The 13,026-nt window shown below is 49.3% G+C and overlaps 7 protein-coding genes across 7 annotated transcripts; 4 read left to right on the forward strand and 3 right to left on the reverse strand.

Moving 5' to 3' along the window:
- Nucleotides 1-13: 13 nt before the first annotated feature.
- On the forward strand, nt 14-2,262 carry JCM6883_007095 (uncharacterized protein; the record flags this gene model as incomplete). Its single annotated transcript, XM_076634216.1, has 6 exons — nt 14-144; nt 216-482; nt 551-626; nt 682-1,206; nt 1,284-1,679; nt 1,747-2,262. 6 exons carry the CDS (start codon nt 14-16, stop codon nt 2,260-2,262), a joined length of 1,911 nt encoding a protein of 636 aa, XP_076485802.1.
- Nucleotides 2,263-2,649: 387 nt separating this feature from the next.
- EGD1 (Egd1p) lies at nt 2,650-3,694 on the reverse strand (the record flags this gene model as incomplete). The annotated part of the gene is made up of 6 exons (XM_076634217.1): nt 2,650-2,655; nt 2,727-2,747; nt 2,826-3,091; nt 3,186-3,251; nt 3,404-3,517; nt 3,631-3,694. 6 exons carry the CDS (start codon nt 3,692-3,694, stop codon nt 2,650-2,652), a joined length of 537 nt encoding a protein of 178 aa, XP_076485803.1.
- Nucleotides 3,695-3,817: 123 nt separating this feature from the next.
- JCM6883_007097 (uncharacterized protein) lies at nt 3,818-5,325 on the forward strand (the record flags this gene model as incomplete). The annotated part of the gene is made up of 5 exons (XM_076634218.1): nt 3,818-4,543; nt 4,604-4,714; nt 4,788-4,877; nt 4,949-5,095; nt 5,179-5,325. 5 exons carry the CDS (start codon nt 3,818-3,820, stop codon nt 5,323-5,325), a joined length of 1,221 nt encoding a protein of 406 aa, XP_076485804.1.
- Nucleotides 5,326-5,906: 581 nt separating this feature from the next.
- On the reverse strand, nt 5,907-6,997 carry JCM6883_007098 (uncharacterized protein; the record flags this gene model as incomplete). The annotated part of the gene is made up of 2 exons (XM_076634219.1): nt 5,907-6,796; nt 6,865-6,997. 2 exons carry the CDS (start codon nt 6,995-6,997, stop codon nt 5,907-5,909), a joined length of 1,023 nt encoding a protein of 340 aa, XP_076485805.1.
- Nucleotides 6,998-9,948: 2,951 nt separating this feature from the next.
- Nucleotides 9,949-10,667, forward strand: SFT1 (Sft1p; the record flags this gene model as incomplete). The annotated part of the gene is made up of 4 exons (XM_076634220.1): nt 9,949-9,953; nt 10,020-10,161; nt 10,347-10,403; nt 10,494-10,667. The coding sequence occupies 4 exons, from the start codon at nt 9,949-9,951 to the stop codon at nt 10,665-10,667; spliced, it is 378 nt and encodes a 125-aa protein (XP_076485806.1).
- Nucleotides 10,668-11,031: 364 nt separating this feature from the next.
- RRP46 (exosome non-catalytic core subunit RRP46) lies at nt 11,032-12,191 on the reverse strand (the record flags this gene model as incomplete). Its single annotated transcript, XM_076634221.1, has 4 exons — nt 11,032-11,259; nt 11,338-11,843; nt 11,921-12,034; nt 12,092-12,191. 4 exons carry the CDS (start codon nt 12,189-12,191, stop codon nt 11,032-11,034), a joined length of 948 nt encoding a protein of 315 aa, XP_076485807.1.
- Nucleotides 12,192-12,282: 91 nt separating this feature from the next.
- Nucleotides 12,283-12,971, forward strand: JCM6883_007101 (uncharacterized protein; the record flags this gene model as incomplete). The annotated part of the gene is made up of 6 exons (XM_076634222.1): nt 12,283-12,289; nt 12,348-12,397; nt 12,466-12,589; nt 12,717-12,754; nt 12,827-12,880; nt 12,951-12,971. 6 exons carry the CDS (start codon nt 12,283-12,285, stop codon nt 12,969-12,971), a joined length of 294 nt encoding a protein of 97 aa, XP_076485808.1.
- Nucleotides 12,972-13,026: the final 55 nt, after the last annotated feature.

Consider the following 13,026-nt stretch of genomic DNA (forward strand, 5'->3'; position numbering starts at 1 on the left):
ACGACGATTCTCGATGCGATTCGGCTTGAGCAGGACAGGATCCGAATACTCTGATTCGGAACACGAGCAAGAAGCAGAAGAACGAGATCCAGTTATCCCTCTCGATCGGACAAGCAGTTCTTCATCAACAACATCTCTCAAACGGTACATTCCTCCTCCTCCTCCCCTCCCCCTTCCATTCCTGTCTCTCAAGCTGATGACGGTTGTGCGCGTAGATCAACCAAGAATCTTCCGACAAGACGACCAACAACGACGAGTAAATTGGGTTCATTCGAATTACCAAACCTTGAGAAATGTTCCTACAGAACTCGAAAGACTCCCCTCTTATCCCTTTCCGACTCTGAAGATGATGACGAAGAAGGGGATGTACTAGCGGAAGGAACAAGCGAGGAAAGTGAAGTGGATAGCGAGGAGGAAGAATGGCCAGTTGGACCGAGAGGGAGTGTCGGATTGAGAGGGAAAATTGATAGGAAAGGGAAAGGGTAAGACTATACTATCACTACTCCGCGAGGGAGAGACGGGAAGCTGATTGAGAGAGTGAGGGTGATAGGAAAGCGACGAGTTTTGTTCATCCCGAAATCGACGAATTGGATCAATGGAACGATCAATCTCGACAACAATCCTGGGTGAATACTCTCCTACTATCCTCCCTGACTCATCACTGACTCGCCTCGTTGATAGGCAAACGCGAATCGAACCTTTAAACTATCCCTCGCCCGGTCAATTTCCCTCTCCCCTCCTCCTCGGTCCTCCTCCGCTTCCGCAGCAGTCGACATAACCTCTATTGATTCCCTCCTCTCCCAACTCCAACTCGAGCAAACTCGATCTACTCAACTCCTTGTTTCCGCGTTCGAAAGACGGAATAAATCATTATGGGATTCCATCGAATCTTCCATCCAAACCGCCGAAGCCGAAGAGCGAGCCCTACAAGCTAAACGACTGAAAGAATTGGAGCAAGAGAAGAAAGCACAAGAGATGAGAGCGCTCGAATTGAAACGGTTAGAGGAGGAGAAACGAAAAGAGGAAGAAAGGAGACGGGTTGAAGAAGTCGAGAAGGAGAAAGAGAGGGAGAGGGTAGAGAAGGAGAAGAAGGAAATGGAGGAAAAGGCGAGGGAGTTGGAGAAGAAGAATAGTGCGATTAGTGGGAAGACGAGTGGAGAGGGTTCACCGAAAGGAGAATTTGAGAAATGGTCAAACAAGATGACGGTCAGTTCGCAGCCACTCTCTTTTTCAGTCTTGAGCGTGGAAGACTGTCGACACTAAGTGAGACGTTGATCTGACAGTACATCAAAGAGAAGATCTTACCAGTCGTTTCTCAAAACCCAACTTTACGAAAATCTTGTTTCCAAGCGAAACGATCTATTACTCCAAAAATCGGTCAACTCACTTCTTCCCTCTCCGCCATAACTCGTATCATCACCCAACTCGACGAACTCCTCGTCTCCGTCAAGTCATCAGGATCGGAAGAAGCTTACGTGTGGACGTTGAACCATTTAAGTAAAAGTTTAATCAAACAAGCAGAAACGGAAGTGACGGCTAAACTCGGAACCGCATATCCACTCGGAAGAGTCGTAGTCGGATTGCTACTGAGGGGTCATCAAGAGTTGGGAGAGGTATTGATGGCGAGATTAGTCAAGAAATGTTTCTGGATTACCGGTTACTGGCCCTCTAAACAACCTGTACGTTCGCTCACTCATTTCGAGTCCTTGTCTCTCACGACTGACTGTTGTGATCTCGAACGTACAGGGTCAATCCGAAGAATCGTACCAAAAAACTCTCGGTTACCTCTCCCCCTCCTCTTCTGAATCCTCCGTTCAATACTCGGAACGAATGGCCGGACTCGTCTCTCTCTACGCCTCGATCCTGCAATCCTCTCCTCTCGAACCTCCTCAATCCCTCCCTTCCCTCTCCCCTTCCTCGAAAGAGACTCTGTCCCTAATCCCAGCTCATTTCCGCCCTTCAGCAGGTTGGCGCTGGTTGATCCTCCTCCTCCGTCCTCCACTCGTTTCCCTCGAACCGACCCCTTTACTCCTCACTCAATTCCTTCAGATCGCGGGACCGACCCTATTGAGCACGTTTGGCAGGCAGTTTAAGAAGTTTTTGGAAGTTTTGTTGAGAGAGGGAGTTAGGGAGAAGAAAGCGGGTTTCAGTGAGGAGAAGAGTAGGGCGAGTGTCGTGAGGTTGGAATTGTGGTTGGAGGAATGGGAGAAGGCGGGTGGTGGGGTTATTCAGGAAGTTGAGGGGAGGAGATGCGATGAGTAGTGGTTGATCTCTTGTATTTTGAAGCTTATCGTTGAACGACGGGAATATACGCATATCAGGGATGATTTGTATCGAATCATCATCGTCTTCGTTATTGTATCGGATTTAATGGAGAGCTGTTTCTTCCGTCTTGTCTTCAAATCTCGTACCTTGCGCCCTCTCCCTCACTCGCGACTGCCGCTGCGACTGTCAGCGAGAATACTGTTTCTCAGGTTTTCCAGTTGAACAAAAAAGGCATCAAACTGCTGGGGGTTTCATAGCGGGGAGAAGAAAGAAAGCACAAAAGAGTTTTCATTTTTGGGACATTGGAGAAAAAAAGAGAAAGAGGAATGCTTCTGCGAGGGGTTAGAGAGAGATAGAAAAGAAGGGATACGGGGTGATTGCGTTTTAGTTCTACGTCGATGCAAGAGAAGAGTCAGTAAGAAACCGAGATCAGTGGAAACTGGTGAAGGGGTGAAACTTACAAGGTCCTCGAGTTTCTCGCCCTACAAGCAAGAGGAAGGAAACACACGAGCTCGTCAGCCAGACTGTTTGTCGGACTCGTTTGTCGACCTCGTGCTTACCTCTGCCTGTTCACCTTCCGTAGCCTCTACCAATTCCGGTACCTCCTCTCCTTCTCCGTCCGCTCCCTCTCCTGCTCCTCCTGCACCTCCAGCCGCAGCGGGGTTTTGTAAGCTACCAGCTTGAATTTGTTCGGCGAGTCTCTTGAGTTGAGCCATAGCTTCAGGACCTAATTGACTGAGAATACCGGAAGGAACGAGGTCGGATAATTCTCGGGTTTGGGCTTGTCCGTAGATCGCGTAGGTGTTGGATCCGGTGGCGGCGTGAACTAGAGACTCGAGACGCAAAGAGTGTTAGTGAGGGAGGAAGAAGGGAGAGGAAGGGACAAGGAAGATGGGAGAGAGGAGGAGCCGGAGACTGACCTTTGGGGTTTTGGAAGTGGATCACGTTGGAGGATTCTTCGAGGAACATGTTTACTTCATCGACGCCTGATCATCCCATCAATCAAGTCCGGGAGAGAGTGGAGAGAGGTGAGAGAGATGAGATGGGAGAGCGAAAGTGGAGAAACGACGAAACGAGAGCGGGTCAAGTCAGTCAGCAACAGAGCTACAGTCAAGGAGAGTAGGACAAGGGTACTCACTACCGATAGGTTGAACGTTTAGCTTCTTCAAAGCGAGTTGAACTTTCTTGTCATCTCCAGCGTTTGCAACGTTCTTGGGGATCGCTTTTCTTCGTACAGGTCCCTTGGCACCACCTACCCAATACTCTCATGTCAGTTCTGCGCTACGAGAGCAGGTGAGAGTGTCGAGAGATGTAGGAGGAGAAGGGAGGATGAGAGAGAGGAGAGAGAGAAGGAGGAGAACTGACCGGAGGAGAGCTTGGAAGCGCGAGCTTGGAGAGCGGCGAGCTTGGCGGGATCGAAATCAGACATGATGGATAGATGGAGAGACTAGCTAAGAGTAGGCGAGAGCGAGTTCGTTCGCTGGGACAGATTTCCGAAATGTCGTTCACTCCTCTCTCTCCTCCACTCTATTCGAGTTCTCACCATTACAGAATGATCCTACGGCATACGACTCCCCTACTACGGATACGAGCACCCCTACCCCTCTCCCGACATTTCACCTCTTCTCGCTCAACTCCCTCCTCTTCCTCTCCCAAGCCCTCTCCCTTGACGTTCCAAGACAAGCTCATCCTAGCAACCCACAAAGCGATTACCCTCGCAACGAAAGGTTTACCCGAAGGTGGGATCGAATGGCAAAAGAAACAATCCCAAATCGAACAACTTCGAAAGTCTCTCCTCCAACTCGAACAAGCTCAAGAACTCCTCTCCACTCTCCAAGACCTATCCTCCACTGAACCCGACGCAGAGCTCCGAGAACTCGCTGAAATGGATCTCGAACCCGCACTCGAATCCCTTCAAGCAACCCGGAAATCTCTTCTCTCTTTACTCGTCCCTCCTTCAACGACGCACGAGTTATCCGCACTAGTCGAACTGAAATCGGGAGTAGGAGGTTCCGAAGCGAGTTTGTTCTTGGGGAACTTGTTGAAAATGTATCAGAAGTTATCGAGTAGGAAAGGATGGAAAGCGGATTTAATCGAATCGGATCGAATTCAAGCTGCTGGTGGAGCCTCTTCGGATGCGTATAAAGAGGCGATATTGGAGGTCAGTGGGGAAGGAGCGTTTGGGGTGTTGAGGAGAGAAGCGGGAGTACATAGGGTGCAGAGAGTTCCGGCGACGGAAAGTCAGGGGAGAGTACATACTTCAACTGTCTCAGTTATCGTCAGTCCAGTTCATTCTCTGTGAGTGTGTGAGGGCAAGACTGATGGATGATGTGAGTAGGTATTACCGACGGAGAGTGGGAATCAATCGAGTACGATTTCAGATTCAGATTTGTTCGATCCGAAAGACGTCAAGGTGGAAACGATGAGATCTAGAGGAGCAGGGGGACAAGTAACGTTCTCTTCTTATGCCGTCAATTCGCGTCGAGAGCGGAAAGCTGACGGCGAAAGGAGGAGTTTTACAGCACGTTAATCGTACGGAATCAGCTATCCGACTGACTCACGGTCCTACGGGAATCAGTGTATCAATGCAAGACTCTCGATCTCAACACGAGGTACTTTCTCCCGCATCTCTCCCTTGCAAACTCCGAGACTTCGACTGATGCCGCTTCCGAGCGTTTCTCAGAATCGTACAAAAGCGTACAAAGTCCTTCGAGCGCGTCTACTAGATCGTAAACTCGCCCAAGAAGAAGCTGATCGACGATCCGTCCGTCTGAACCAAGTGAAAGGAGCCGACCGATCCGAGAAGATTCGAACGTACAACTACCCACAGGTGCGTTCTCGCTCTCCCTCCTTCCTCGCTCACGCCTTCTTCCGTGAGAGAGCTGACGGAGTGTAATGATCGTGATCACACAGGGACGATTGACGGATCATCGGATACCGATAACGACGAGTGGGTTAGAGGATGCAATGGAGGGAGGTGAGACGTTGGATATGGTTGTGAGGGAATTGGAGATTAGGGATGAGGAGGATGCGGTAGAGGCAATATTGCAAGAGGAATAGACAGAACGTCAATATCTTCGATGCGTCTCGAGTGTGCGGGAGGTCGAGACGGAAGAACGCGAGAGAGCTCTAAACAGGTTGCGAAGGGACTCGACGGCCTCGACGAGAATGCAACACGGACAGTGTTCACGACAGTAGACGTCAATGAGTGTGAAGAAGAAGAACGAGAGGAGATAGATAATGAAAGAGGGAAAGCAACTAGAAACGATAGATGAACGCAACGATGCTGATACGAAGAGCATGATAGACCTACGGAACGAAGACCGTGTCAAGCTTTGCAAGACGACGTATCTGGGAGAGAGTCAGAGCCCGAGGAGCAACGAGACCACCGTAATCTACTGTACGGAAGTTCGAAATCGAAAGGTTCGCAGGTGCACTCTTTGTCTATACTTTTGCACAGAGGAAGCTCAGTCACATAGCCTCGACCGGACAGGGTCAAAGAGAGAGTATCCAGACGAGCAACCACTGCGGGAGCGCTGCCGTGATCTCGACCAACGGATTGAAACTGTGAAAATGCTAAGTAGGTCTCATAATTATCCACTATTTTGACTGTCTTTTCCTGTTCCCCGCCTCATCCCTTCCTACTTCTTGGTCAAACTAACCAATCTTTCCGTCAAATGAGCAAACCATTCCTCCTCGTCCTCCTTGACCTGTCTCAATCTCAATTCCTCGGTTACCCTCATCGCCCTAAACCTCATAATCTCCCTCTCCCTCTTTCCTCCTACTGACCCATTCGTCACTTGTTGAAGGATATAATCTTCCCCTAACGCCATCAAGTGGGAGATTAACTGATCGATTTTGGGAGAAATGGGAGATTTCGAAAGTCGAGAAGAAGTGAGAGCTACGGCGAGAGTCGATAAGTGGGCGAAGGAATCGGTAGCGACTGTAGAAGGGGTATGTTGGGAAGCGAGAGTGAGGAGGTCGAAACATGTCGAGGCGTCGGATTCGAGAGAGGAAGATTCGGAGGAGGAGGTAGGTTTCGAGAATTTAATGAAGAGAGGGTAAAGGGATCGGATATCGTTGATTTCTACTCCATAGTTCTTTCGATCGGCCAACACGCGGATTACTCGTTGCCCTTCTCCTCCCTCGGGTCCTTCGAGTTTAGATAATCTCTTAACGAGTAATTCGACCCCTCGATCCGATAACAGAGGTAATCTCTTCTTCCTCCATTCCTTGATCGTTTCGAGTGTAATAGGGAGAGTTTCCGGTGAAGAACGCGTCAACAGTGCCGTGAGGAGGGAAGTCGAAGGAGTCGAAGAAGCGAGTCTGAATAAAGGTAGAGAGACGACTTGTTGCACGCGGGAAAGGGTATCGGCGTGTCGTTGATCCCGTCCAAGTCCTGTCTGTTGCACTGGGGTTGAATCGTTCGAAGGGGAGGAGTCGAGGTCATCGAATTCGTCCTCTTGGAATTCTTCATCTTCAAATTCCTCTTGAACGGCTGCTGATCGTTGCTTAGAGGCTTTTTTGAGAGCTGTAAATCGCTCGACCGACTTCAGTATAGCCCGCTAGAAGGGAGTCTGAGAGGACGAGGTGACTGACCAGGACTTGTTTGGGAGAACGATCTAAAGAATCCTCCTACTCGCTGCTGAACGATGGGTAGCCGTTGAGGAGCGACCGAGTAAGTTCTTGTAGTGGTTCGGATGCAGCTCGCGCAAGTTCGAGTGAGATTCATGTTAAGCGAGTGAGGAGTTCAAACTCAAGTTATTCGCGACTCTCGCAACTCTCGCAACTCGCTCTATCTCTCTCTATCATTGGAATCTGAAAAGATGGTATTGAGATGTCACACAAGATTCAGAACGTCCTCTCTCTCCTTCTCGCCCAAACCTCCTCTCCTCTTCTCTCTTCCCTCCCCTTCACCGTTCCCTTCGTCCCCTTCCTTCGAACTTCACTCAAGAATCCCTCTCGTTCTCTCACCTCCCAACGCTCCCATCTCCTCTCCTCCTCGAAGCCCGAATCCCTCTCTCCCGTTCTCCTCTCGAAGATCCCGTATCCAACTTTTTTGAAGACCTCCCTTCACCCGTTTTTCTCTTCTTCGACACCAAACTCAAGAGTCGGGGATCGCATTCATCAACCCAGTCCACAAGTGAACTAAGGAGAACACCTCCTTCTCCCGGGAGAGAAGGAGCGAGCGAAATAGCTCTAACACGAATTATATCCTTCGAAAAGGAACGTGTTTCCCATTTGATTCTTTTCGTTTGAAAGAGTCGAATAGAAAGGAATGGGTCAAGGAGAAATGAGGTCATTGGAATAGGGAACGCCGAAAGAAGAAGCGAGAGCGAGGAAAGTCGAGTCGAGGAGAAGAGAGAGACGAGAAGTCGGACAGAAAGAGTTTGGGTCATCGAGGGAAGAGAGATTCGTCCGAGGAAGAGGGTGGAAGAGGTGAAGGATCTTCAGGAAGAGAGAGGTCGAGATCTACGAGAGTGAAACGAGGAGAGAGATATAGAGAGAGTAAGCAATCGTTTTCATCATAATCGTGTTTTTTTTTTCCTCGTCACCTCTTTTCGAAACCTCGAAGTAGTTCCCCTCTGTGTGTGATGTGATAATAGAAATCCATCTCCCTCCTCCTTCGAAGAAGTTGAGCATCCCAAACTCTTAAAGTGCCCCTCTCATTCCGTCGGAATCTCGAAACGAGAATTTCGTTCGCCCATTGAAGGATCAAAACAAACTCAACAAACCCCCACTTCCATCTCAGGCGTACCAATCCTTTTTTTGTTGTTCGTTCCATGACCTTTTATGAGACCCGATGAGGAACCTCGTTAAAAAAGGATGAAAAAAACCGAATGTAACCGGGAAGATTCTCTCCACCTCCTTCAAAGCCTGAGGATCGCACCGAAGTGGACCTCTGTGGGTAGAGTGATGAAGGAGGTATAGGAGTGATTCTTTTTCTGTTTGTTTTCCGCTTGGGGGGTGGGGGAAGGTGAAGGGGAGAAAGAGAAACCGGAAGAAAGAAAGGAAAGGGAAAGAGGGGTTCCAAACGACGACGGAAACGACGGGGAACGGATCTCGGGAGCTAGATCGTTGAAGGTTAACTTGTGAGAGTCTGTGGGTGTCAGAGAGAAGGATCAGCGAAGAAGAAAAGAGGGAGGAACGATCCAGTGAGAAAGAAAAAGGAAACTTCTCTCTCGAAAACTCTTCTCTTTTCTCCGACTCAATTCGAGGTACGTTCATCCTCCTCGACCATCCCAACCATTCTCAAGTCTCGAGAAGAAACAAGAGCTCCTTTCTGTAAATCATCATTCGATTCCCCTTCCCTTCTCCTCCTCCTCTTCCTCCTCTCGGGAATCGACGAAGACCTATCGAGATCATTCCCCAATCCCTCTAGATCCCCCTCTCTTCCCTCTTTCCTCCAGCTCGTTCCAGGTCCATCATCGGAACCCCTTCACCAGAGCTCAAGAATCTGCCTCCTGCCTTCCTCTTTCTCTCTCGAAACTTTCCACACGAGAAAACTCCTCTTTCAAGCGACTCCGAATGACTTTTCTCCCCCCTTCTTCCTTCCCTTCACGATCCTTCCCGAAGAAAGGTTCGACCCTCTGTACCGATAACCCACCTAACTCAACTCAGCTCAATTCTCAAGCCAGGTCTTCGAAAAACGCTGGTTCTTCTCGGGCTTGAGAAAAGAGAAAGAAGAGAGAGAGGAGTTACTAAGAGGAAACCCCCTTCCTCAGAAAGAGAAAGCGAAGGGAAGAGAGAGAGGTTCTATCGTTCATCATCGTCGTCGGAAAGGGAAGGAGATTCTCATGTTTTGGAATGAAAAGCTCGAAAGAAAGAAGAAGAGGTCGAGAGAAGTTGGAACTCGAGTCGGTTTGGGGGGTCCTCAGAGATTGTAGAGCTGGAGGTTTGAGGGAAATCGAATGAGAGGAGAGGATCGTACCGAAGGGAGAATAGAGCGTCGATCCCATTTCGGGAGAAAGAATCGAAAGGAAAGGAGAGAGGGAATCGTTCAGAAATCTTGTCTTTGCGCTCTGTTTCTTCTTTCTTTGACTCGAGAGCAGGTCGAGATGATCGAGTCCGAAAGTAACCTCATATCAGGAGTCGGTAGTGTGTTCACTGAAGAATCTTGAGAGACGTTTTCCCTTTTCTTTCCCACTTTCCTCTCGTTCCCCATCCATTCCTTCTTCCTCTCCTCCTCTTCTTTACTAGTTTCCCATCCTCGACCCAATCCCCCTTGTCGTTCAATCATGTTCAAAGAACCCCCTCCTCCTCTTCTTCTTCCGATTTCTCCATTAATTCCCCCTTGTTCCTTCAGTTTGAGTAACTTAGGGTTAGGGCCAGCCAGACCTCAACAGAGATCCGACTGATAGGGGCGACGCGACTGAGAGAAGGGAAGAGAAGTTGTTGTTGTTCCGATGGAGAGAGGGAGGGACTAGAGTTTATCGACGGGGAGCGGCTCTGTGCGTGGAGGGAAGGCGCAGGGGCCAGGGAGGGAGATTTATGGATGAGGGGAGTTCGAAGGCCGACTAGGTGAGAGGTGGAAAAGAGAGAGAGGGAGACGAACGAGAGGAACGCGTTTCATTCATCAACAATCTCGTCACTTTCTGTGTTTGCTCGACAGCTATCTACTTCTACCTACGCTCTTCTATCCCGACTGTACAACCGAACGCGAAGCAACCAATCGAAATCGTCATGTCGTGAGTCCCTCATCATCATCATCTCCCCCTTCTCTCTCCTCGCTGACAACACCCTCTGGGTTGTAGTTCCTGGGGTAGACCAAGCGGTATCTCCTCCTCCCAACAACCTCTGATGAGTAAACAAGGAGAATCATCCGAACAAGATTTAGAATCCCAAAACGATCAACATTTGGATCAATTACATTCAAAGATTGCCGCATTGAGAGGTGTACGTAATCGTTATCGTTCTTCTCCTACTCTCTACGTAGTTTGGTTTACGTTGTCGAGGAAGAGGAGAGAAGAAGCGGGAGGAGTTTCAGGTTCACTCAACTTGCGCCCTCTGCTCTGCTTCACTCTCCTCTCCCTCCCCCCTGCGAGCAAGCGACACTAACGAAAGAGTACGTGAATGAATAGGTAACAACCGATATTTATAACGATTCTCGCACGCAAAACTCTCTCCTAGACTCTACCGTTCGTTCTCTTCATCCTTTTCCCCTTTCTCCGTTTCCCCTTCTCCTCCCCTGCGCACTTGGCTAACCCGAGTTCGTGCGTCGTTCACAGGGTAATTCATTCGATTCCTTCAAGAACTCCCTCTCAAACACCTCAACCCGATTCGCAAGATCCGTACAGAGCGGGAAAGGGAACGGAAGGATACAATTAGGAATCGTTTTGGGGTTCGTTGGGTTGTTTTTGTTGTGGAAATTGGCGAGAGGGGGTTCTTCGACATCACCTTGAATGAGATGCGGCTGAGGCGAGGCAGAAGGAGATGAGGAGGAGGTATAATTTTGTTGTTTTTTTGAGTCGGTTGTACGAGATTGTTCGATGCTTAATCATCATCTTTTGTTGTTTCCCCTAACCCATCAGCGGCAAACGATGAGAGAGACGTCACGCCGTCGCAAAGCACAGTCGGGAACGTTCGACGGTAGTTTCACAAGCGCCACAAAAAAACAAATTGGCGAAAGAATCGAGTTTCGGCAATTCTCCAACCCTATTCCCCTGTTGTCGATTCCAACTTCTCCGGGTATATGTACCGACTCCGTCTCTCGGGCAACGAAAGCAACGAGGCTTGATTGAGGGAGAACCTGATCTATTCCTTCCGCTAAATCATCACCTCATCCTCATCGTCCTCCTCAGGATCACTCATTTCCCTCCCCTCCTCCGCCACACACATCTTGATCTCCCCTCCCGCTCCCTTCTTCTCTTCCACTTCTGTTGTACTTGTTGATGAAGCGGAAGGATCGATCCCGTATTTCGCCTCTACCGATTTCCTCACGAACCCAAGTACAGTTGCTGTAGCTTTCACCGCTAGATCTTCCGCATCGAATAACTGTTGGCGTTCAGCTCGATCAGTTCCTGTCTCATTACCCAAACAGCAAGTGAAGAGAGAGGAGAAGGAGGGACTTACTTGATTTTGCGTAAACCTTCCCTTTGATTCAACGCCCACGACTTCCCCATCCTTGCCTCCAATCCCTTCTCCATAACTAACCGTAACAACATGAGTACTCTCTGCTCTCTCCTCTTCCTGCACCGTAGGATCTAGAACCATTTCCGTCTCTCCGTCCTCCTCTTCCTCTTCTCCCGTTTCTGTTGAAGAGGGGATGAACGCCACCGCTACCGCGATGAGTAGTCCCTTGAGTTGTACCCCCGAATCGAGTAAAGCAAGAGTAATCGAATTGATCCTAGCGGCTTGTTCACTCGCTCCCGATCCAGTGACGTTCTTTCGTCTCCTCTTCCGTCGAGTCTCTTCGTCCTCCGAATCGAGTGTCGTCGAAAAGTCCTCCCCGAAGGCTGTTGAGGGGGATGAGATAGTTTGTGTAGTGATTTGAATGAGGGAACGAGGGTAAAGGTTCGAGAGGATTAAAGGCGAGAATAAGGAACGGATCGTTTCTTCTATCGCTTTCACTCTTGGTCCTGTTATTCCCGCGCTCTCCCAGCGTCAGTTCTGGGTGAATGGGACAGAGAGGCAGAGGGAAGGAGAAGGAACGGACCTGGGAGACCGATCAAAGGGAGAACGTTGAATTCGAGAGTTGATCGATCTACTAATTCTTCCCTTAATCGAACCTCTGTTGGTCCGGTCACACTACTCAATACGACCACGTTACCTGTCTCGAGCATCTTCGTTAGTGCGGCAGAGGTCAGAGAGGAGGAAGATAATGTACCGAAAAAGAATTGAGCGGAACCGTCTGAACGAGAAAGGACAGATTGGGTGATCGCGAGAGGTCTAAGTGAGGTAGCTGTTCTATCCGTTCGAGCAGTCATTTCGATTGATGATAAGGGGAGAGGAGAAGAAATGATGATCACTCTGTCTCCTTTCCTCTCTCACTACATCTCTCTCATCGGATCCGTCATCATGTCTGGTAAGCACTAGCTTACTTTCCTCCTCGGACTACTGGCTGATGCTTGAACGCGTTACAGCTGAACCCGAAGTTAAACCCGAAGGACAAAACACTCACATCTCTCTCAAAGTGCCTCCTCTTCCTCTTCCCTCTCCCTCCGTAGATCAGTACTGATGAGGAAATCGAGTCACACGTAGATTCAAGGATCAGGGTTCCCAGAACTAGTGATCAAAGTGAAAAAGACGACTCGATTAGAAAAGATGATGAACGCTTATTGTAACAGAGCTGGAAAGGACCTCTCCGAAGTTAGGTTCATGGTTGGTAAGTCTACCTTAGTCCCATCCTTCATGCCGCGTTCGCGAAGCAACTAGCGCGGAATGAAGTGTTGACGTTTCGACTCGATGCGCCGCCACTTTTTCGACATTCATTCGACCGTGTGTGTGTGTAGATGGACAGGTTTTGACTCCGAATCAACTCGTGAGCGAAGTAAGTTATCACTCCTCCCTTAGTCACTCACTTTGAAGAAGCAGGGAACTAATGGTTGACATGATCTTGCAGCTCGATATCGACGAAGACGATGATGAGATCGTTATCGATGTCGCAACTCAAGCTGTACGTCACACTCACGATTCATCCATCTCCTCCCCTTATGGAGACTGATGTGTAGAGCGCCGGCCTGCAGGTCGGAGGATCCCGATTCTAATCTCGTCAAAACCGAATCCTTCCTCTTCTCCTGCTCGATTTACCCACGTCTCGCT

Source organism: Sporobolomyces salmoneus (genome assembly GCF_050403485.1).
Source record: "Sporobolomyces salmoneus JCM6883 DNA, S_salmoneus_JCM6883_v1_ctg54, whole genome shotgun sequence".
Lineage (NCBI taxonomy): Eukaryota > Fungi > Basidiomycota > Microbotryomycetes > Sporidiobolales > Sporidiobolaceae > Sporobolomyces > Sporobolomyces salmoneus.